The sequence below is a fragment of the Triturus cristatus genome, chromosome 3_2 (genome assembly GCF_964204655.1).
Source record: "Triturus cristatus chromosome 3_2, aTriCri1.1, whole genome shotgun sequence".
Classification (NCBI taxonomy): domain Eukaryota; kingdom Metazoa; phylum Chordata; class Amphibia; order Caudata; family Salamandridae; genus Triturus; species Triturus cristatus.
This window is the reverse complement of record NC_140584.1, coordinates 820,257,902-820,283,528: the sequence shown is the minus strand read 5'-3', so window position 1 is coordinate 820,283,528 and position 25,627 is coordinate 820,257,902. Positions and strand designations below refer to the sequence as shown.

The following is a 25,627-nucleotide window of genomic DNA, read 5'->3' as shown; positions in this document are numbered from 1 at the left end:
CACCAACTGTGAGAGACTGCTTTCTGGACAAAAGACAGGATAGAGGCAAGGAAGCAAAAACCATAACACAAAATTCAAAGACTGAAACACTAAATCACATTTGTGATTTGGAAACGCATTATTAAAAGAGGAGTTGAGGCCTCCAAATTGTCAAACTGAAACTGTAAATCAGTGTGAAGAAGCTCAACATGACTTCTGCCTGTTGTGACCAGTCCTGGGAACTGAAGGCCTGCCAGTCTCCCTGCTGGGTGATGGTACGTCACACAGTAGAATCAATAGCACTCGCACTATGTGTCTATGTCTATGTAGATAATTTGTAACGCGTAACTGTTACTCCGAGGAGTGACCTGGCGCTACTTCAGAAGGGCAATCAGCAGGAAAATAGGACGGCGGAACCGGGGGACAGAAAAGGAGCCATGTCTTACGTTTTTTTTCGAAACACAGGGGTCGCCTTGATGCATCTGAGTATCAGTGGAAGTTTGTCCAGAGAGAAGGGCCCAGGAAGAAGAGAGAAAATAAATAAACAAGAAAATAAATATCATGGGGAGCGGGGAAGGTGGCACTGGGGACAAGGTGAGGGGAAACCAGGCAAATCTGGGGGTAGGAGGAAGAGGGAAAAAAGAAAATAAATAAATAAATAAGGGAGTGGGATTGGGTGGCGCATCGGGGAGCAGGAAAGCAAAAGACAGTGGGGAACAGAGTGAGGGAGAAAAGGGTTTCTAATGGGGTGTTCCATAGAAAAAGAAAAAATGAGTTCGCTCAGGTATGCACTTGAAGGTTTTAACTCATTCAGTCAGAACAATGCAAGAAAGAATTGCTCCTGGGCGGGACGGAGACAAGAACAGGGAGGAGAGTTAATAAATCAAGACCAGGGAAGAGACAGACAAATGAGCCATCCAATCATGAGTAGCCAATCAATCACCAAAGACAACTAAGCATTTACCGGAAACAAATGATTTGGCCAACAGACAGCTAGGGCTGTCTGTAGCCGAAATGTAAAAATGAGGGGTGAGTGAAGCTGGAACTTCACAGACACCAACTTTAAAGAGTCTTTTTTCTTTTTACATTTTAAAACATTTAATAAATGTGACTTTCTAATATGTTAAGAAAAAGACTAAATTCGTTTTTTCCTAGAAAAAAGTATAAAACCATAACATAGCGTTTAAAGGTACAATCTATCAATACATTTTTTTATAAAATATAAGAAGTGTACTTGGGGATGGTAAAACCATATAACAGGGGCAGTCATCTGGTAAAGAATGGGACATTTTGTTTTCGCCTTCTTGGACAGATAGTGCAACTATCTGCCAAGTAATGCACCTGGGTCATTTGTCTGTCTTCTATGAGGTGAAAATATTTTTTCATGTCAGTGGTCAAATTAGACATGCCAAACAGACTTAAGACGGTGGTAACAGGGGGGTTGTGATTGCATTAATGTTATGGTGTTACTGTGTAGAGATCAATGTAGCGTGTTCCCCCTGTTTTTTGTCCATTCTGGTTTTTTTGTTTCGGCTGTAGCTGCAGTTCACTGACTAGGTCCAGCCACATTCACTCGGATAAAGTTTACATCGTTTTATTTGACAAATTGATGTGTCACCGCATGAAAACCACTGCCAACCATACAAATACAGGACGTGAAGGATAAACTCATTGCAGCTGCTTCTAAAACAGAATATGTCGTTTTAGACTGCCCATCTTTCTGGCAGCCATGCAGCAAAAAGCATTCCTGTTAGAGACATATACAGCTCCCATCATTCTGTAACTATCAGAACCCAATTCAGAGTGTACAGAAACCGGTCTGAAAAGATAATGCGTGAAGTTAGATGCCCGTGACAATGTGCACCTTTGACACATTTCAGGCTCAAGTCCCCTACATGTTATACCTTTTAATAACTCCGCTCTGCAGCTTAGAGTAGAGAGGGCTCACACATACAGGGAAGAGGGCAAGAGTAGAAGCGTAGCAATGATGCCATGGGCCCTGGCGCGAGGAAGGACATGATTGCTCTTGCGGTAGTAAAATACAGCCATTACCAGAGGTGAATGAGCCCCTCACGAATCTGGGCTCCAATGCCACTGCATCTGTTGCACCAATGGTAACTAAGTCCCTGGGCAAGAGAGGGAGCTCCCAAGGGGAACTTTTATCAGAATAAAATAGGACCAGCGGCTGGATACCCTCCCGGGTGATTAGCCGCGCTCTACAAATTCGAGTTTATTGATTGAATAGATGATACCCCTTTTCTGCCAGAGTAAGGTCTGGGATGCATATGCCTTCTGGGATGCTTCAGGTAATTGCTTGCTCGAAAGTTGTTTTCCATTGTCATTCAGGGGCCAAAACAGGTAGCAACATGGATTGAGCTGGGAGACCCAGAACCTTCATGTGGCCGGAACAGGTTCCACTAGCTTGAATTTTTAGTGTAAGCAGCACTTTTAGAAATTCTGCGCCATGAAACACAACCAAAAAAAAACAAGCATTGGCATAGCCAATAGGTCTCGCTTTTGGGACCTCATAAGTATTTAGTTACGCAGCACAATATCCTTAGTGCAACAACACCAACTGTTGCATGGCTAAACACTTATAAGGTCCCAAAGGCGAGACCTATTGGCTATGCCAATGCTTGTTTCTGATGGTGTTGCTATTTGGCTTCAGACAAAGTATTGATTGCCATTTTCCAAATCCTTTCCTGCTATCCCCAAGCTTATTTGAAGCTTGGAGGAACACAGGAGGAAAGCTTGCAGCTTAACATCACAAAGGAGCAACAAGAATTATCCACAGGAGCACATTGTGTATGATGCACATTGTTAAAAAGATAAAAGAGTGAAGCTCATGGCTTGGAGACCCAGCATCTTTCTAGCGGAGGTGCTTGCTTTGGATATGCAAGGCAACGTGGCACAGTCCCGCGTCCTTTTCTCCCCAATAGAAAAAATTTGCGGGGAAATGGGCGGAGCTTTTATTCCATTCCTCGCGGAGCATTGCAGGCGCTGACCAGGCTCGACCCAAAAACACACAGAGCGACGCACCTCTCTGCGACAGAGCAGGGCACAGCTCTTTCTGAAGAACCAGCTCGAAGAGGGACAACCGACTGACTGACCATGGTCTGGGAAGGGTCATTCCTTTCCAGGATGATTAAGATACTACAATGATCACAGCATCACTCTAGTCTGCAGTACTCCAGGGACAGCCCACCTAGAGAAAGAGTGCATGGAGACATTCTAATTAAATGTAAACAATCGGTTACACCTTCTAGAAACATGATGGAGAGACAAGCTTCAAAGTGGGAAGAGAGCGTTGCTTTTCATAAACCGAGCTGGAGTTTAGAGGTTTTCCCTAAAACTACGCCTTTCTGAAACAGGAAACCAGTTTAAGCCTTTAAAAACCATCACTACGTTCCTTCATATATTGTGGGAATGTCCGGAGATTGTGCGATTCTGGAACGGTATCCATACCGTACTGGAGAGGGTCACGCACGTGGCCCTGTTGCCAGAGGCTAGGAGGTGTTTGCTGAATGTCTGGGAACCGAATGATTGCAATGCGGCACAGACGCAGTGGGTGACCTTGGGGTATATGGTGGCTAAGCGTAACATTGCACAGCTATGGGGCTCCCCGAGGCCACCCACGGTTGATGTATGGAAGGAGAATATGGACTGGTGTATGTTTAGGGAAAAGACGGTGTATGTGGCGAGAGGTAAGCCAGGGAAATGGAGTAGGGTATGGGATCCGTGGAATTTATATCGAGGCCGTATCTGCGCCCCGCCTTTGCCATTAGAGGTCGATATTGCTTTGACCCCCTAGCCGCGCATTCTGCGGGAGTGTGTGATGTGTGTTCCATGCTTTGTTTTCCCATTGCCCCCCTTCACCGCTTCTGGACCAGAATCGCTTTGGACACTGTATGTTGTTCCCCGTCCTGGGAAGAGCACGCTGCTATCTCGGACTCTCATTGCCTTGAGTGTGTTTTATGTTTAATAAAAAATGAAACCGTTGTCTTAAACCGCTCCTGGCCTATGGCCATGGTCTGTTATAGGTGCTTACAGACTGCCGGGTGCTTTGCCGCTGGTTCATTTGAATGTATGGCGTTACACTGCGGGCCCACAGGCTCTATAGCGGCCGGCCCTGGTGGTTGTAGGCCCTTGTATGTTTTTTATTGTGTGCTAACGGTTTCTAATAAAAAAAATTTTTTAAAAAACAAAAAACCATCACTAGAAAGACGAAACAGGTTATGAAACGTTTGGCTCAGCACAAGAAAAGAGGTCTGTGCATAAGGGCAAACAAATGAAATCACGGAAATAAACAGATAGATTTGAAAGATACAGATTTGGAAGATACAAAGAATGGAACATATTTGGTACATGTTGGGAAGAGTTTAAAATGAAAAAATAACATCACCACTGAAAAATAGATAATATTTATAATTAAACTAAAGATAAGAATTAGCAATTTCTAATAAAATTACATGCACGTGGATTGACAGATGAGGATTTAAACAATGAATTCAGTTGAAAACAAAAAGGCGTATTGAATCAATACTGAATTGTAAAAAATTATTTTATATATATATATATTAATTCACTTAGAGCTACAGCAATCCACAACTAGCACAAAAGTCATACAAACAAAAAACTCACATACAAAATGCAACGCTTATGACCTCACAATATTTGTATCAATAAGTGGCAAGACCAAAAAGAAAATTTAATTAACGCCATCCACTCAAGCCAATAAACGCCATTCTAAGAGGTAAGTGTAATGTGAGAGCTAATCTCATCTGTAAAATAATTTACATTTGCAATTGCCTCTGTCCCACTAGGGGTGGGTGCGCACCGCATGTGGTGGGCGAGTTATGGATCTAAGTTTGGGAGAACAAACTCTCTACAGGGCCCAGAGTTCGAGGCTCCCACCCTAACAGAGCATCCGAGAACAGGTGAGTAATCCAAGCCAGAGGGCACACAAGCAGAGACCATGCATGTCCTAGGATGCTCAGAGAGGCCCTGCAGTGGGCCCTCTCCCGGCATTAATGGGAGGCGCACAGCGGCCAAGTTTCAGTTCATTTATTTGTGATGTTCTCAGGTCCTGGGGATAATACTTTGAGTGACACTGCTGCAAAATGAGCAAACATTTCAACTCTGGCCTCAGGAATTATGTGGAAATGGAGGAACAAATGAAATAGCACTACTAAACTGCTGACTAAATTACGTAGAAAGAAAAGGCAAATTATATGGTTTAATAAAGGAACCTCTGGGCAGTATTTCACTATTTTGTTATTTTAAGACATACTAATACTGCCTGGGCAAAGGCTTTATCTAGTTAGCATCAGTTTAGCAGCTGAAAATAGCGATCAGCGACTAACCTGTAAAGTATGTGCTGCTCTACGGCCCACATGAATGCGTTTCTTTTAGTAACTTTTGATACATTTGAGCTATGAAAAAAAAGATTTTGTTGTTGAACTCGGCAAACGAGGCAGCATATGGATGATATAAGGCAATTGTGATAAATCCTTAATTATGCGGAAAAGTGCCACATCCTTGAATCACTTATTCCAGTGGCCTTGCTTATGCCCTTGTAGGATCACTGACTTGAGTGTCCCAACTTCAAAGACTGGTGTAAACTAGCAGAGATGCTCCTGGGTTGGGCCCTTGAGCTTTCTGTTCTATTCTGGATTAGGAATATGTTTAATACATAATACATATACTCTTTGTGTGCAATGAAAAACAAAGTCAACAACGGCAGAGTTATAGCCATAACACATGGAGGCTTTAGCTAATAAAGAAAGGAACCTGAAATAGTGGTGAAGAGAGGATTGGGGTGGGAGTGAGGGGTGAAAAACCAGACTAAACGAAGGAAAATAGTTCACTAGAGAACCTCTGGTTTTCAACACATTTCAAATTGTAGACACTAAATCGTCGGCATAAAAATATACATGCATGAACTGCTTGTATTGCAATGACACACCAGTTTTTGTTACATACCAAGGAATTGTATAGATCTTCGCATGCTGCTTATATGTTCTGTGGTGCAGACACCATGTCTACTGCCGGCTTATTTTAACCATGGATCCATCCACACAGAATGTTTACTTTAATGCTGTGCTGTCGGAAAAATAAATGCTCGATGTGTAGAGAGAGAGAATAGAGGGAAAGAAAATGGAGAAATAGGGAGAAATAGGGAGAAAGTGATAAGGAAGGAATAGAAGAGAGATGGAGGGAACAGTGAGTGAAAGAATAGGAAAGAAGGAGGGGAGAGTGAGAAAATGGGAAAAATAAGTAGAAGGGGAAAGTAGCAAGAGAAAGCCAAGCAGACACAGAAAAGGGAAAAACAGGGAGCTGGAGAAACAGAGGGAGAGAAGGGGGGGGCAAGGAGAAACCGAGGGAGAGAAGGAGAACAAGCATTTGCAATGCAATAGGTCTCGCATTTGCGAGAGTTTAAGCTATTAGTGTTGTAATTGATAATGCCTTTTATTTATGTTTTAAAACCCAAAACATAAATAAAAGTCCTTGTCATTTACAATGCTAATAGCTTAAACTTGCACGAATGCCAGACCTATTGATTTGCAAAGGCTAGTTATATAGTGTGAAGGAAGGTATCAAAGCACAGGATGTAGAGCCCCTGCGGAGACTCGAGCCTGGATCCCCAGCTTCAAAGGCCGGGAACAAGCCCTTACTCCACATTCTCGCTGTTAACTTTTGCATTTGCCATTCTGCCAGTCACTGTTTTGTGCTGGCAACTCCGAGAGACATGAACAGTGGATTCAGGACCTATACCTTCGCTCGCGCTATATAAAAACGCAAAAGAAGAAGGAATGCTCTGGTGAACGTACACCGTGCTGCCGACAGTATTAACGCCTAAAAGCTGCCACCTGGGCACCTTGTACACCACAGACAGTCACACAATAGGCACATGTATCACAGAAGCTGCATCAGAACCCCTCCCCCTCAGAAGTTATCAGTCACACATTTAAACACTCAAGCAGGCTTCAGGAAGGCGACAAGGGTTGCAAAAAAAATGTATCTGGGATCATTGGGATTACATGACGAATCACGTTAATTTAAGCAAACATTTAAACCAGCAACAGCCAACGAAACCAATGCGCTACCAGAGGCGTAGCTAGAGCTTCGGGCGCCCGGGGCTATCCCTCAGATTGCCGCCCATGGCAGGTAGTGGGGGGAGGTACTGGGGAAAAAGGACTGCGAGCAGAGGTCCGAGAGACACGTAGTATCGCCGCTAATAGTTACCTCGATCATGCAAGTTACATGCACATACAGGACACGGTCCAAGGCTACACAGTAGGTAGGAAGGCACATCTTTTATACCTTTCACTAGCCCTCTCTGTGTTGTTCACTTTTCAAAGAAAGCAGGGGATGCAGTTGGCACTCAGAGCCACATTATGCCCAGACCCTCTTCCTTTCAAGCAGCCTCAAGCTCTCTTCCTATTTTCTATTCAGGTGCCTCTTGTTGGACAGACTTAACTCGTTTAAGACACCTAGATAAATATTTGTAGAGTGTGGACTTGGCGCAAGGATCTGCACATATCAGAATCAATGTAATACGTCATGAGAGAGGATATACAGAGAACACAGACACTTGCCTGAGGTAGTTAACCAATTGCATTTACTGTTGCATTGTACCAGAGATGATATTGACCAATGAAGGCACCCAAGGTATTCCTGTTGGTCAGGTATGGTCAGTTCATACGAGTAAATAATTGTGCAGACACACCCTTGGGCTGCAGAAGTGTGGTGTCAGGATGGGGGCCACAGAAATCCAGTCTTGATTCGAGAGGTGTACACTGAGAGACTTTGTCTATGCCTGTTTTCTGCTGCAGATTTTTCTACTTCTAGTTCTACTAAGTGCATGATCCCGAGTAACTGAGAATAGAATGCTGAATTTACTGACTCCAGTAGACACACTTACTTACCCCAAGTGAGGTGTTTACTGGTTGTGAGAAACAGAACACACTCAAAGCTTTTCACTTGGAAATAAGGCATAACGTGCAGAATCAGTATTTAACTCACCCAATGTAACATGTTTTCTCTTTTTCAAAGGCCTTTTCCGTCGAATACATTTCCACAAGTTTGACCTGCCAAAAACTGTCACGGGAAAACAGCAGAGATGTAATATGTATCTCACAGATCAAAATCCCAGTCCTGTTAGGAACTTCTGTTTGCATAGATTTTAATCAAAGCACATAATCAGGGCCTAACCTTCTGAATTAACCATACTAAGGGGCTGAGAACATGTCCCTGCCATGGTTTGGCTCACTCCAGGCCACTACAGGCTCTGCTTCCAGGCCTGGATTATTCTGTAACATCCTAATGCAGTCTGGGATTTGTAGTGATGTTATGCTTCCATTGAATTACTTAGACAAGGACACCTGACACCAGACATTTGCAGGTTTAAAGTAATGACCTGGACAAAGGATGTTACCCTAGAAGAGCTCCTCACATGAGCGTGTTCTTGGGTTTTTAAGGATATGAGAACAAGAAACTCATTCATCTTTTAAAATATAGTGCACAGATGCTCGTTTCCACCACTTACTTCCACCTGAATCAGCTGTTCGGATCCCCCGCACTAAAATCCAGGCTTTCCCAGCAGCACTTCCCTAGCAGGAGAGGGGGCTGCTGTGCATTTAGGCAGCAAACCTTGGTGTTTGATATCCGGTAAAACCCTCCATGTTTCATAATCAGCCTCTGTCTTGTGTATAGGGGTTAATTAGGCACGAGCTGATTCACTGAATGAGGTGTGGGGCGAGCAACTAAGAGCTCCAGTCAAGGGGAGTAATGGCTCATTTATTCTTGAGAGACGCAGTCTCTTCAACCCCCAAAATTAGGAGTCTCTCACGCCACAGTCACCAAAGATCCTTTCCTCCCCTCATGACAACCGAACCGTTTAGGGGTCTCCAACCTTTTCTGTAGTGAGAGCTACTTCTGATCCATGAAAATAATCGAGAGGTACTAAAGGCTGAATAATGTGTGCATTATTTCCCACCCACGCCCAGCTTTACTGACTAGGGATAAAGTAATATCCATTTAATGCCTGCAATGCACAATATGAAACCAGAGAGCCTGGTATTAGTCCCGGCTTCCCTCTTCAACACATTGTGTGCTCCTGACCTCTGCAGTAACCAGCTAAGAAGACTACAATCATAAGAAATCAAACAGACCTGCAGTGCTGTTCATGGCTGCCAGCATACTAAAAACCATAGGCTACACATTTGTCTCTCACACCTGCTCATCCACCACACTACTATGTTCCATAACTCGGTAACCGCACCTCAGTGGTCATCACGCACAACATGGAAACACTTGCCACATAGATTCACAAAATAAAGAAAACCTCTTTCCAACCAAACAGTGTAAATGGATCAACTTGCTGATCGTGTAGTGCTTCAGTGCCCCACAATAGGGTAGTAAGCACTATATAAATGCAGCAATACAAATATTTTATTACATCATGCCTCCTTTTTCCACATTATCACATGCCGGGACCTTGAAACACCTGAGTTCAGGGTGTGCACGGTACAAAAACCCTTTAGAAAAATCTCTCCTGCCAGACTATATACATTTGCTCCATGTGATAATAATTTATGCCACATGTATGGTACATGATTTGCCACTTAGTTCGTTAATATAGCATTGTCATCATGGATGGTGAGAGTCCATCCTTTCATGTTCCAAATCTATTACTTCTAAAAATGCCTCTCAATGTAGTGATGTAATCTGATGTTCACATGAAATGCTTCTGCATGTAGGAGAAATAAACATAATTATTTTTTAAAAGACACAATCATATTTTTGTATGAATTTTGTGTCACTATTTGCATTAATTCCAAGTCTTTGCTCATGAAAAGGAGGGGCCACAGACTGACGCTTGACCCATGCGCAGTTCTCCCTGTTATTTATTGGCAATATTTACAACAGATATATATGGCCACTGCAGTGGTGGGGTACTTTTTTAATGGGATAAATTTAAAGTGAAAAGTTAAGCCTTATATTCATTGTGTAATGAAATTACCACTTCATTTTACATTTTTCCTGTTGTCATTAAATTAAAGCACAGTTTTACAGGTATTTTTATTTTTATTTTTAAAAGTCACCTCTTGGAAGTTCTCCCTGTGCACAAACTGGAGCCAGGACCTTAATTTTACATATCTCCCATTATTTCATTAAAATGTAGTGAATAGACGTTCAATTATGTTCTGGTTTTGTTTTGTGGCTAGGAATAATGTGTAAGGTATATTATTTCTTTAAAAGTAAAAGATGCATGTGAAATGCTGTTTTAATTCAATACTGTATCAATGTATGGTTACCATTGCATTATACACCCTCAACTACATTACAGCACAAATCACATTGTAAACCACACAATGCATAGCCATGAGCCAAGGTGTACTTCACACGAGCACTTATGGCTATTGAAAAAAGAAACTTACCAATTACTCAACATAATGATGTAATCTTACCCCTAATCATAGCCACGTTTGGAAGAATGTCGAGCATAGAGTGCTTTATCTATGACAGACTGTAGCAGATGCAACTGCAGGTATTGAAAGGTTTGTCTCCAAACACATCTATAAGTTGACAGAGGGTAATTAGTGATTTTAAAGTGTCGTCATTAACTAAATTCCATGTACTTAAAAGCTAGTGAAGGGTGGAAATGTCTAACAACCTACCTCATACTAAGAGCAGGTGCTATTTAATGCAGAGGTAAGAGGACGAATAGGGATCCCAAGGACAGGTAAATGTGCTCCTATTTTTGGACCTTTTACCTGTATACGCTGGAAGCAAAATACATATTGGAACGTAATTCGAATGTTTTCATATCTATTGGAAATTTGCATTATCCCAACAGGCATCATCCGTCAGGAGGACATAAAAAATGAGACATCCCCCAAGGTCCAGACACCACAAAGGGACATGCACTGGGCAGAAAGGACTTTATGGGATATGAGACAAATAGTGTTGTTTATGGGATAAATCATAAACTCTGTACTTAATGCATGAACTATAAAACATGCTGGATCCCCAAGACCAGTAGTCCAGCATAGAAAGAGCCTGGTTGCACTGAAAACGGCAAGTGCACGTCGCCTGATATAATAGTGAAAGAAGCTATCAACAGCACCAAGCAAAACATCACTGCCACTGGCGAATTGTGGTCATTCCATAGTTCTTATAAAAATGTAACCATGTTGCGATTGCCCGATGGTTTAAAACAATATTTAATTTATTGATTTATACTATACCATCTAACCATAAGAACTGGAACATCATGCAATCACACCTCTCCTGTTTTTTCTGGCATTGAAGATTCTTGAGCATTGAAAACTGCTCGGGTTTTAGATGACTGAAAAAAAGCATTGTACGGGGATTTCTTAAAAAAAATATACGTTCCTCTTGGCTACAAACCTGATGCCCGACCCCGTCTGCGTGCCAAGCGCTGCATCTCCTGCGCTTTGGTATGCGGAGCCAATTGTGCTTTCAAGGCTGCCACTCCGGCCTAAAAGTCAGGCAGGATCAGAGCTCGATGCAGACTGCAGAAGGCAGGCATCGTGGTTCTCCGTGGCCAGGGCAGGCTAACATTGCTCCTGCTGGGCCCGCCTATGTCAGCACTCAGCAGCTTCCTATAACAACGAGCACAGGCAAGAGAGCTGAAAAGCATACAATATAAACAAACAACGATAGGATACTAAAGTGAAAGACAAGCTGCGAGCTTACAGTAGTGTCAGCGCGAGCGCGAATGTACCCAAATAAACTTATAAAGGCTGCCACCAGTGCTGAGGGCCGCCGCCCCCAAAATAGTGCCGCCTGGGGCGGACCGCCCCCACCGCCCCCCACTAGCTACGCCACTGTGCGCTACCAAAGTCACCATTAGCATATTTCTGGTAAATGATGTCTTTAGTGAGATGCAGATCAAAAACATATGTCTGCCGCCTCTTTTCCCCCCAACCCACTCACTCACCGAAGCCACATCGCCCTCACATCAAACATGCTTTATTTTTATTCAACTTACTGGTGACTCGTGTCTTTTTTATTTAAACACTAGACAGAGTGCATCTAATCACTTGCCCCACTTCTCGAACCTGTAAGCACTTCTCCATTCATTCCTATTTTATTTGCTTTTTTATATAGCACAAACAAAGCTACCAGAGCGCTTTCCATTACAGAAATGTGCCCAGAATGTAGAGTTGAGCCCTGTTCCCCAGCTTTAAAGTCCGGCGCACTAGCCGTTACTCCACATCCTCTACAAGCAACACTTCTGTGACACGTACACTACTGCAGAGTAAAGAAAATAAAACAAACACAATTACCCCTCGCAAAGGCGAGACGTATTGGCTTTGCCAATGTTCGTTTCTTGTAGGCAATCAGGGTTCCTCAGTGAGTAAGAGGAAAAAGAGAGAGCCGTTGAAATGCAAATGCAGAACCTCACTGCCAATAGATTAACATTAGCATTTCTTGGAAAAACAAAGCAATTTGCAATCAATGCGAGCAGAGTATGAACAGACAAAGAGAAAGGAAAAGCAACGTGCGAATACCCTGAGGGGAGTTTGGTGTGACTTAGGCAGAAGGCCTACAACACCACTGTGATGCGCCTTGTCATGAACAAGATCAGTGGCGGCTGCCCCGCCAGTGTTGAAATGTGTTGTAAAACCACAAACAAACTTTTAATATGAAATGTTGTGCTGATGAAAGAAGAAACACCGTTGTACAACTCTTATCAATGTAATTGTGTTTTTCCAGTTAGTGACTACTTTAATTTATGTATTTATCCCACCACGTATGGACTTAAAGTGCATAAACAAACGAGTGACGTCCAGTTTACGAGGACCAGGTCACTCAAAGCCCAGCACCATCCAGCTGATCTTCACTTATTGTCCTAAAGCGAACAGACTGTCTGTGTGTCTTGCTTTAGCTGCACTGACATAGGATTCCATGCACAAAGGATGCAATACAAAACTACCGCTGCCCCAGCGTCACAACATGACTGCCCATCTCTGGACAGGATTACATTTCTGCAACGTTTAGAAGTCAGGGTAGAGGGGGTTTATACTAATGATAGCAAGATACTCAAGTGTCGACCATTGCTTAAGTTGGACTGGCGTGAGGGAATTTTATTAAACATTTAGACCAAGCAAACAGGGCAAAAACGACCTTTGCATCCACGGACTAGTGACCTCGAGCAAAGGTGCAAACCGGACTAAGGTCTTTCAAGTCTCTCACGCAGAGACAAATCCAATGCACCGAAAATCGCCTTCTCGGCAGGTTACGCAACAGAAACCTCTTAACAAGCAGGAAGTGGGATAAGGGAGGGGGTGGCAAATGGTGTGCACTTTCGCGGCCGCTTTGATGTTCTCAGTGGCCGCGCGCGGCTCACTGAGAACATCAAAGCGGCCGCAAAAGTGATCAGCAGGCTGCCAAATGGTGCGCGCGCCTGGCGCACATGCACTGTAGTTGGCCTGAAAGCACTCGTTTGCACTTCCAAATCTCCCTTTTACAAAAGCTCTCGCGAGAGCAGCGCTAAAACGCTGGCTCAGGCGAGACCTAAAAAGACGAGCAAAACTGCAAGTGACAGCAAAACAGCAAGTGAAAGCAAAACCGCAAGTGAAAGCGAAATTGTGAGTGATGGGAAAACAGCTTTAGAAACTGGGAGAGAAAGGGCGAAAACAGCTTTTGGAAGTGCTGACAAGTCCTCCTTTCAACCACTTTATAGCAACAATGGTCTCTCTTGACCGTTCACTGTGTGGCGCCCTATCCCGGTGATACTGGAGCCACTCATCACGCAGGGCTTTGGGGCTTCAGATCTAATCTGGGGGAGGGTTTGTTAGGTCCGATTAGTGGTGGGTAGGGCCCAGTTTCTCTGGAACAGCAATAATGCCAAGCCAGCTGCTTACAACATTCTAAGTGGGGCAATCATTGGCTTCTCTATTGATCTCTCTGTCCAACATCTCTGTTGGGTGGTATCAATTTAGAGTTAGTTACCATTGACAATGTCTAGCGAGCTCTGCCAGTTCCCAAGGGCATGAAAGATGCTTCCAAATGAATGGGAAAGGCAAAATTAACAGCATAACGCCCTGTCAATTTCATAACAAAACCCTTAAATGCATAAGAAAATAAGTCATAATCCCAGCTGATGCTTATCCGCTAAACACTCCAAATGAAGAATTTGTGGAAGCATGTGGCTAGCAAACTCACTCACACGCAGTCCATGTAGACATTTAGCATGAGGCTCTCTGCTCTGCACTAAATATAAGGTCTGCAAGAGCAATATGCCTTCAAAATTAAAAACAATCATTTGCAATGCAATAGGTCTTGCATTTTCGAGAGTTTGAGCTATTGGCATTGTAAATGAAAATGTCTTTTATATATGTGTTTTGAAAACCTACAAGTGGTGCGTAAACACGCACTTTGTACTTATAGTACATAGGCACCACTTGCAGGTTTTTAAAACATAAATAAAAGGCATTGTCATTTACAATAATAGCTAAACTCTCGCAAAAGTGAGACCATTTGCATAACAAATGCTTGTTTTACCATATAGGGCTACTCTGTAACCTCCCATTGCCATTAGTGCCCTGTTACCTCTCAAGGGTGGTTCAACGGATGGTTTTCAAAATTGCGCTGCACGGTAAACCCAAAGCAACAACACTCTTGGATCGCATTTAAATCGACTACATTTCCCAGCATGCCAAGTGTTATTGGCTAAAATAAAAGACCTGGCTGAAGCTGAAACTCATAACCTAGTTGATGGAAATAGACATAGCTGCAAATTACATTTTTCGTCAGTTGCAGTGTATTCCGTCAGGTTGATTGGTAAATGCTCTCTGTCCTTATGCTCCAATGAATGCTCTAACATTCCCCCTCCCTCCCTCCCGGACAACACTAGAATCCTTCAGAGCCCCTGTAACGTTAACAGCTTACAGTGAAGTGCGTCAGTGCCTTAGACAAGCTCAACAACGGAGGCGACATCGCGGGGCGCCCTCCCTGTCTCCGGTGCAGATCGCGGCGAAACCGGAAGTCAGGCAGCCTTCGTTGGGACGTGGGCGGGGTCTGCCAAAGAAATAGGAAGGAACCGCCGGAGAGGACGTCCGGAACCCTGCAGGCTCCATGCTGAAGTCCAGGCCCCATCAAAGGGACCGGACAAAGAGCGAGGCAGACTGCATGGCACCAGAGGCAAGACGGGGCTCCCGAGTGGTGAGGAGAGCCCCGCGGCATGTCGAGGAGACGGCCAGGGAACCTGCAGACCGAGGAGACACACCGGAGTCCTGAACCAGCTGGTGAGTGAGGGCTTGGCTGGGTGCATTGCCGGCAACCATTCTCTTAGCGGACCCGCCAGAGAGTGGCCCACTCCATCATGGGGGCAATTTTGTCTACTTGCTGAGCCCTTGTGAGACATGTCTGTAAGGCGCACGCTGAAGGACACGCCATGAGCGTGCACATCGGATGTCTGAAAGAGACGCCATGAGCGTGCACATCGGATGTCTGAAAGAGACGCCATGAGCGTGCACATGGGCAGTCCGGGTGCCGTGAGATGTGCACACGTATGGTGCGAGCAGGAGTTGTGAAAATGCCACGAGCCGGTCACGTGCACATCTCCTGTCTTGTCATACGCGTGCACATGTCCTGTCTCCCTTCCAAACTAAAATCGACAACAATAGATCTCGCTAGTGACAGCGCTTTGCGCTGCATCGCTAGGCGAGACCTAAAAAGTAGAAGCAGAACTGAATTAGTGCCTTGCTGGGTGCAAGTAGTGCATTCAGAATTAATGTTTTTCTTCCAAATTCTGATACTTGTTGTTTCAATCCCCCCATTAAAATCCAAACCGACAAACAGAGTGCAGAGGAAATACCGGGGCTGGATGTGCAGATCTCTGGCCGTGACCTTTCCTGAGCTGACATTGCCACAGCTATATTGCACATCCAGACCTCAGGAGCCCAGCATACCACCTCTCAGGTATGCCGGCTCCTGGCATACCTGCCGGGCATATGCGCGCGCTTACCCCCCGAAACAGATGAACAACAATACTTACTTGGGAGGCGCTTCTGCTCAAAGCCCTGTAGTCCAAATTCATACCTGGAACTCGGAATCTACAAAAAATAGAATATTATTAAGAAAGGTAAATAAGATTCTTTGGCGATGGCATTTTAGGACAAGGGACGAATCTTCTTCGCTGCTATGCAACTGAATGTCTTATTGACTTCATGCTTATTTTGGCAAGTGTACAACAATGAATAGGTAGCTAAGTAGATGAACCCTTGTTGTGAAGAGCTGTCTGTCTAGGTCACAAGTTGCAATCCTGCTGAGGCCCTGCTGAGGCCTTCTAGGTCTTTCATCTGCCTGAGGTTAAGAAAATAATATTATTTGATCATGTATTGACTGGTGAAGTCATTGAGAAATGAATGGCCCAGTCCTGAGCACTCAGATAATGTAATGTGGTCTTTCGAATACAGTCTTCGGCCGCTTCATAAAGTAACATATTAAAGTCCTGCTAATGATAATGTTGATGTTTGTATAAACAAACTTGAGAAATGTAAAATTACTTTATATGGTGGAGAGGGGTTGGGGGGAGAGATCTGAAAGGAAGTGATAAGCACATTTCAGAGTTTCTAAATGGCCCCATGACTTTGGTGACGAATGCCTTCAACCAGGCCCAGCTTTATGGCCAAAGTTACTTTGCATTCTGGATTGTTTTGGGGGCTGGCTCTAGATCATTATGTTGCACAAAAGTTACTTTTTCTAATATTTCTTTCAATACATCGACATAACTGCAGTGTTCTACTCAGAATTAAGTGTCACTCAAAATGTCCCACGTGGCATTGAAACGTAACACGTCAGCACACCGAAAACAGAGAAATGTCACACATAGTCAAACTCACACCTTGGCAGCCACGTACTTTCACAAAAGCTCTCGAGTGGTAGGCCACACGTAGTAGGACTTGAAGTGGCCACCAGTCCCATTCCTTACCTTGGCCTCAGAGGTGGGCATGATTTGGGCGGACCATGCCTCCCACTTCGCCAGCAGCTGCATGGTGGAGCCGCTGAGAAGGGAAGTGAACAACGCGAACAACGGCCCTGCTTGCGGCTGCCATTTTTCTGCTCCGGGTCGCTGTATGGTTTTATTTGGGGAAAACAGAAAGGAATTCCTGTTAAGAATGTCATGATTTTCCTATGCAAATGAACAACAGTTCAGAAGGTGACAAACACGTGACACGATTCTGTTTAAATAACGGCTTTTAAAGATGCTTGTTATGATTTATGCATGAAATCCAAGTTGTACCTTGAGCAATGAAAGCAGTGATGACGAGGGTACAAAACCATTTGGTGGACTTGTCCAGAAAGATGGCCTGTTTACAAGGCGGGGGATACAAGCGTCATTAGGTCTGGCTCGACACAGCTTTCAAGAGTGCCAGAGACAGGGAGCGTGGCTCCACCGAAATGCTGGTTCACCTGAGTACCACTTTCGATTTGGCCGAAGCTGTATGCTTCCGACGGAAAGAGTGCTTACCTTGCAGCTGTGATCATGTGTTTATTGAGCTGCTGCGCCCGGGCTCTTATCAAATCAGGCTATGGTGTTACAATGACGCCTCGCCTGTAAGTCACAGCCGTGAGCAGGCACAAAATGTTCTGGGTGGGGATGGGCTGATGTGAATTTTAAGCTATAGCATTCCATTGAATTCTCACCTGTCATTAGTTCCACAGGTTCTGGGTAGAAACCCCACATCTCTCCATACGTCATGTCCTAAACCTCCACCCTGAAGTAAAGTCTATCTGGGCAAAGAGCAGACCTTAATGGAAAGGAAATGAGATGCTAGGACTGGGATGAGGATAAGAGACGTCCTGCAAATAAGACTACAGGTGGGTAGTCGGGGCATCATTATCATTCGCCACCATTCCTCACCCTAGTCCTTTAACATTGAGGATGAGGCCAAGCTCTAGACCTGACAGTGACTGATACAGAGACATTATGATTGCCATGAGTCTAGGTTCAGTCAGTAGACAATACGAAATGATCACAAATACTAGCACCATGTAGTGATTGTAACTGGGCACTGCCCTGCCGAAATACGCACCCTCTAAGCTCCCTGTCCTCAAGGTGGAATGCATCATAAAGATGCCAGGGTAGACAGACCCTTACTATTGTCTGCAATAGGCACCTCTCTGAAATCCGCCCACGCGTTGCCAGTGCTGCCCTGAGAGAGCAGCCAGTATCCAGACAACCCGCTAACTGTTCTTACTGGACTTCATAGCCTAAACTGGACACAGCATTAGTCTTGCATAAATTGGGCGCTATTTTCTTGCCTCTGTGTAATTTCCACTACACCTAACATTCTTGATTACTGAACGTAAAGGCATACACCATTTCCCGTTACTTTTACAAATCTTGGGGTGGGCAAAATATTAGGACATATTTCTAAACATGCAAAATTCACCCTTTTTAGGTCTCGCCTGAGCCAGTGCGCATGCGCTGCACTGCAAGGCTTTTAGTAAGGGCTTTAAACTCGAAACACACGCTTGTGCTTTTTATTTTTAGCTCCCGCTATTTGCCTTTGCATGCGTCTTACTGAGAAAGAAAGCACGCAATTGGCCCAAGGCTGGTGCATGTCCTGCCTTCTCTGTGCCCTGGCCTAGGGTGCTCGGGAGCGAGCAGCAGCGCGGCTGGATGCCAGCTGCATTCCTGACATTCTTTTTCAATTAGCGTGCTCGCTTTAACTTTCGCGGCGGAGCTTGTTACTTTTGTTTTTTAACTTAATGAGTTTTCGGACAGATGGACTGCGTAAAGCGAGAGGTCTCTTAAAGAAGCGGAGGCTCTTTCTGAGACGTCTCTTGATGCTCTTTGGAGGTAGTGAGCGGACGCTGGTTCACTTCGGAGCACTAGTCAGACTCGTGCTGGTGTAAAGGATGCCCTCGCCAACCATGTTCTGTTTCTTGGAAGAGCACTTGGAAGCACAGGCCCGGGAGCCCCAACACGTGCGAGCTGGACACAGCAGTTAACTTCTGTTCTTCAAAGCAGAATATTAAACTCAGCTCCCTTTGTGCTCATGGTTTCGCAGATACATTCATCCTTTGTGACCTATTATTGCTTCAAAACAAAACTCAGGATGTCTGATGTATTTTTTTCGCAGCAGTAATTTTTGCATTGCTAAAACCAGAATTGTCTGCCTGTGTCCCTGGAGGCCAGTTTGTTTATAGTGCAATCGTCAGCGCTCCAGCTGAATGCATTTCTTTCCGCTATGTTAAAGGGAACGCATTTCACAGGGAAGCGCCTGGTGGTACAGGAAGCATTCCACAGTACATAGGCTAACGACATCTGAATTCTCTTTTTTGGCCTTTGTCTATATACTATATCAAACGTATATGTTGAGTGTAATGTAGTCACACACTTTGAACCGTCTGCCCACATAAACAGAAGAAGCAGACATCTGGGCTGTCCACCTCCCACAGCAGGAGTTGCCTTTCACGTGTTGGTGGTGATGAGGGCCGTTTCACATTCCGCATCGAGCACCATTTCTATCCACCTAACATCCCCACATGTGCATATACCCTCCGCCACTCAAGCTCCTGGAGCTAGTTAGCATGTAGGCTCGTAGTATTATCTGAAAGCATCATTGGAAGATGTTTTACTCCCAACCCCTTTCTATTAAACAGAATAGCCCAAACCTCTATGCACATGTTTTTCTTAGGCAGTTGGTGGAGTAGGGAGGGAGAGAACGTAGTTTTTGGGGGTTGCCCCAGTGGTGTGAAACAGTGGTTTCACATAGTTTTGAAACCTGCGTGTTAAAGGCAATATGATGTATGGGGAATTGTGAAGTAAAACTTGTGAAGTAGTCCAATAAAACGGGATCTGGGGATGTACCCAGTATCAAATAAGGGATATTCCTATAAGAATATATTTGTTGTTGTTTTGTACTGCTCCCTCGGGACTGGATGAACCTAGTGTCCTTCAGCTACCTATTTCTGAAATCTGCACTCTCGTGGCTTCCACTCTCTGCAGGAATGCTTGCCTTAAATGACGTTCCAAAATTACCCATCATTACTGTCGGGTTTTGATTGATCGTGTTTTCTAGGGGCCTACCTGCGTTTTTAAGTCAGCCAGACTGTGTCGAACAGAATGTTACTGTTTTTTACGTTGGCAATGCATAAAATCTCCAGAAAAAAACGCCAATTGCTCCAAAACACATGTGCGTGCATTTTTCAAAAGGCCCCCACCCACCAAACAAACAAGGAAAGAGACAGACCGCATTCTACTACCCAGACCCACGCCAGACGCGTACGGCAGAGAAGTCGCGCAAGGACACGTTAGTCAGCGAGCTCTCCATGCACAACCCGGAATGCAAGCAGCATGGCCTAAAGGCGTCAAGGACACAGTGTCACTAGAACTCTCAGTGACAAACACACATACAAAGGAAACACACCACTTTGTTGTTTGAAAGCCATCCTCCTCGTTCACGCAAGAGCCATTAACTAAAGAGAGTTCTTAAGGCACCCTCGAAGCATCAAGGAATTTGAAAGTCAAAAAATATTTTTTTTAAACACGCACATCTCAACATAATAACAGTCTCCGTAGCTGAGCACACACGCCAAACAGCTTGACAAGGAATTGTGTAAAACAGGAACACAGCTGATAAAACACTCGCGATCTGAGCAATGGCCACGTACACCATAATGCAGTCACAACACATATTCACAGTGCCAACACAAGACATAACAAGCATTGGCATAGCCAATAGGTCTCACCTTTGTGACCTTATAAGTGTTTAGTTATCCAGCACAATATCCTTGGTGCAACAACATCAACTTTTGCATGACTAATCACTTATAAGATCCCAAAGGCAAGACCTCTTGGCTATGCCAATGCTTGTTTTGTTCAGCTGAGGAGCCGAATCCGGGTTGCTCCACAAGTGGAAAAAAAAAGCCCAATACAGTTCCATTTGGGAGCATTGTGAACGGCTGAGCAATGTATTTACTTTTATAATTGCATTAAGGCAAATAAATCCCTTGGGCCCCTGACAGTGCTTTTGAAGCAACTTTCCCAGCAGGAAGGCGTATGTGCACTGCCTGCTAGCAGGGTCGTCCTGGCTTCTTAAGAGGCAGAAGCCATAGACAGGTTTCCCCTACTGGGGAAGTTGCTTTGTTGCACTGTTAGGGGCCGGACAGTGTAATTACCTTAATGCAGTTATCATTAAAGTAATTACATTGGCCGGCCCCTAACAATCTTGAATGACATACTCATCATAGTCCATTTACCTAGGGCTCTTCGCCCTCACCAGCCACATTTATGGGGGCATCCCGTCCCTTGGTATACCATCTACCCACTTATTCTGCACGTTTCCATAGTCCTCACCCCGTCCCGCAGGCATGGGCTGTGGTCGCTTCACCATCTTTGAGCAATTTCCCTTTTCTCTTCTACATATCCCAGATTGGGAGACACCCAACAATGTGAGGGGGCCTCAAGGTCAGTTGTGAACCCTGTGGACTCCCGCAGGGTGCGTGTAACCCTGTTCCAGAACTAGGCAAGCTTGAGGCACTCTCACAATGGATGCATGAAAGTGCTTCACTGTCCACAGCACCTAAGGCATAAATCATCTTGGGACCTACCAATTTTATGCAGTAGTGTACGAGTATGATCAATCCTATGCAGGGTTTTTTGCTGAATGAGTCAATAGCTTGCCTTTATGGCCATATCCTTGGGGAACTGTAGGGGGTCCCTCCAGTTATGTTATGTTATGTTAAAAACAATTTATACAGCACACGTTCACCAACGGTTTCTTGGCGCTAAGCAGGGTCAGTCAGTTGCTGGAGCAGAAAAAAAGGAAAGTTCAGTTGTAGGCCTGGACAAACAGGCAGGTTTTGAGAGACATCCTGAACTGAGTATAGAAAGAAGACAGGCGCAATTCAAGGGAGAGAGAGTTCCAGAATTGTGGCGCCAAAGTCGAGAATCGAAGACCCCCGTGTTTTTTACGCTTAAACGGACAAGGGGTTAACAGATTCATGTTTGCAGAGCACAAGGCTCGAGAGGGGACATAACGTTGTAGTCTGGACGCAATAAAAACCTGGCCACAGTCTGAGAGGGATTTGTAAATAGTGCAGCCTAGTTTAAAAAGACAGCGTTGGCTCACAGGAAGCCAGTGTAAGTTTTTCAACACCAGTTTCACATGGTGAGATTTAGGTTGACCATATAGAAGCCTAGCGGCTTGGTTCTGCACCAGTTGGAGCCGGCGTAGTTGGTAAGCTGGAATACCGGTGTACAAAGAATTAGCATAGTCAATACACAACATCACCAGGGCAAGAACAACTTGAATCCAGGCCTCAAGAGTTAAATATCTGCTTATTTTACGAATGCTTTGGAGATGAAAAAAACAAGCAGATACCACAGTATTAATCTGTGCCTTCATCGTAAGGTCATTGCTAATCACGATTCCCAAGCTTTTGACTGAGTTGACAGGAGATGGAGGGCATCCCAGGGATTGTGGCCAAAAGTTGGAATTCCAGGGATTCCCTGAGCCGACCGTGAGAATCAGCTCGGTTTTGTCTGGATTTAACTTAAGGTGGTTAGCACTCATCCAGTTGCTGATGAATATCATAGTGGACTGGAAGCTTTCTATAGATGAAGGGGAAGAGTCGATGTTAAATACTAGCTGGAGATCGTCAGCATAATTAAATATAACCAGCTCTCTCTTTTGAAGGGCCAAGATCAAAGGAAGAATATACAAATTAAAAAGAAGGGGAGAGAGTGAAGAGCCCTGTGGAACCCCACACGTCAATCTCCTTTTCTGCGCCAAAAAGCTGGCGAGACGGACTGCTTGAAAGCGGTCACAGAGAAATTAGGAGATCCAGTCCAGAGGAGGACTCCGGATCCCGGCGCTCTCGACCCAGTCGACCAAAAGATGGTGGTCGACCATATCGAACGCTGCCGAGAGATCTAGGACCACCAGAGCTTACGTGGAGCTTTGGTCAGCCCCCCTTCGTAACTCACCGAGAACTGCCAAAATAACAGACTCAGTGGAATGTTTAGGTCTAAAACCAGCTTGATGAGGGTCCAAGTAGTGTGACTTCTCAACAAAAGTGCTGAGACAGTTGGCCACATGAGCTTCCAGGATTTTCCCCAGAAAGGGCAACAATGAAATGGGACGAAAATTGCTGGGAATGGAAGGGTCAGAGCCTGTTTTATTTAAAATTGGTACCACTTCGGCATACTTAAAGAGGCTGGGAACAATGCCCAAGGTTAAGAAGAGAAATAGGGGGTTCAGGGCAAAAGAAAAAGACTTCCCAAAGAATAGAAGGAGGACTGCTGTCAGAGGGGGATCCTGACCTAACCTTCTTAAGTAAGGAGAGGAAGATCTCTTGGGTGATAAGAGGGAAATGATCCAGGCTATGAGGATTAATATTTGAGCCGCAAAAATCCACAGATGCAAGGCACTGAGGGATACTAGATTTGATGTTAACAATTTTCTCAATAAAGTAGTTATTGAGTGAGTCACATAAGGATTGTGAGGGAGTGGGTTTTACGATGGCGCGGTCAGGTTTGACAAGTTTGTCCACTATTGAAAAAATATCCTTGGCCTTGTTGGTGGATGCCAGGATTTTTGAAGAAAAATGTTCAGATTTAGTTCTGATAATGGCGTTTTTATAATCTTTAAGTGCTGCAGTAAAAATGATCTTTATATGGGGTCAGTAGTCCTGTCTCCACTTCCGTTCAGTTTGTCGCAAGGCCAATTTCATGGCCTTCAGATTGGCAGAAAACCAGCGCTATGCGTCATGGGGCCTTTTGTTTTTAATTGTCTGTAGCGGAGCAATACTGTCTCTAGCAGATGCCAGCCAAGTGTTAATGTTTTCTGCCTGAGAATGAAGGGAGACAGCCATGCCAGAGGGTTGAGATGCAGCTAATAAAGTGCTAAATTCTTTAGTGTTGACCCGACTCCAGTTCCTGGCCATGATGGTAGCTGGGGGAGAAAGTTTAGGAATAAGGGTACTCGAGATGGTAAAAGTGATGAACAGATGATCTGACCATAGACAGGGGGAAATACATAGGTTGGCTATCTCTAGATTAGAGGTCCAGACCTGATCTAGGGTGTTTCCCTTGGCATGAGTGGGAACTTTAATGTAATGGGTGTAGTTCATACCCGTCAGTAAATCAATAAATTCGGCTGAATGAGATCTTTCCCGCACATTGTTAGGCCAATAGTTGAAGTCGCCAACAATCAAAACTCTAGCATGATTTATGGCCAGATCAGCAATGGCTTCACTCAGTAGCTGCGATAAAGTAGGCATAAGTACAGGAGGCCTATAAAATACAGCACAGACAAAGGAAAAGTGGTCGGACTCAAGTTTAAGCAAGAGATAATCAACTAGTGGAATTCGCAGTGTGGCAAAATAATTAAATTTGTGTTTGTGAGAAATTACAGCTGCCACTCCTCCTCCGATTCTATTTTCTGACCTATTGGACTGGAGGATATAGTAATTATCTGGGAGTGCAGCTAAAATGTCAGGACTAGATTCTTCCGTCAACCAAGTTTCGGATAAGAGAAGGATGTCAGGTTTGTCATAATCAAGAAAATAAAAGATCTCAAGTTGGTGTTTCACCATTGATCGGGTGTTAAGATAACAAATAGACAATTGCTCCTGTCCCAGACATGTGGGACTGGATGGAGGAGTTAGGGGTACGCTGGGCGTGCTAAGGGTCTTCAGGGCGGACGGGATGATAGGATATATACAGTCATCGCTCTTAAGGCGTAGGATCCCCAAAAGGTCTAACATGTTCTGAGTGTAAGGATCAAGCACCCAATTTCCTCAAAGGGTTTTAAGGTCAGTAGATGAATATTCCACTAAACGGGCAGACTCTGGGGCCCCTGGCCCTGACCGGCTGCGGACAGGCACAGACGGGCTTGCCTTTGGCGCACCAGAGGCGCGCCCGCTGCGTGCATCCGCTGCGCGCTCGCACTTCCATATGGTTTTTATGCTCCCTCCACCCGGAAATGAGAAACTTTCCCCGGCTGGGCCGCCAACCACCACCAAGATGGCGCCGTCCCAGCGAGAGCCCCGAGCAAACTGGATTCTTATGACACCCTCTCCATTCAATCGGAATAACCGCGGTGGACCGGAGGGTGCAGCACAACAGGTACAACAAATTATTTAAATATTGCAGCTAAAAACAGTGCTGAACAGATTTAAAACTTTAACGAACAGAGTTGCATGAAGTAAAAAAAGCAAGAAATTAGCAGCGATTAGCTAGCTGCAGTTCGATAAGTTAGTAATGCATTTTAACAATAGACAGCGTTTATCAACCAACCGTCGGCTGCGCGCTCGCACTTCCATATGGTTTTTATGCTCCCCCAACCAGTCTTCACCAGTCAGCTCCCTCACGTCGCCCTGCCAACAGGCCCGAAGTTGGGACAGGTCACCCTGTGTGTTCCCCATCAACGTTGCATATGTGAGGGAGATGGCCTTGGATGACATATGGCAATCTAAGAGTCGAGATTCCAGGGGGGATACTCCTTGATGTCTTCCCCTCTTGCAATTCTCGATTGTAAAGCGTCATATTTGCAACTGTTTAAAATTCAGTGTTGTGTGCATGGCATATTCAGTCCGTCAGTGTTCGAATGGCACTATTACGTTTGCGTCCTATGCTTCATCTAAGGTGGAGAGG

At 44.7% G+C, this 25,627-nt stretch overlaps 1 protein-coding gene across 1 annotated transcript in view; it reads right to left on the bottom strand.

Annotated features, from left to right (window-relative positions):
- The window catches only part of FLACC1 (flagellum associated containing coiled-coil domains 1), a 209,710-nt gene that overhangs the window by 154,480 nt on the left and 29,603 nt on the right, over positions 1–25,627 (bottom strand). Inside the window, exons 2-3 of the mRNA XM_085648994.1 lie at positions 16,949–17,089; positions 16,013–16,070 (exon numbers count right to left, since the gene is read on the bottom strand). Of these exons, the coding sequence (XP_085505120.1) occupies positions 16,013–16,070; positions 16,949–17,089 (199 nt within the window). The remainder of the gene's footprint in view (positions 1–16,012; positions 16,071–16,948; positions 17,090–25,627) is intronic.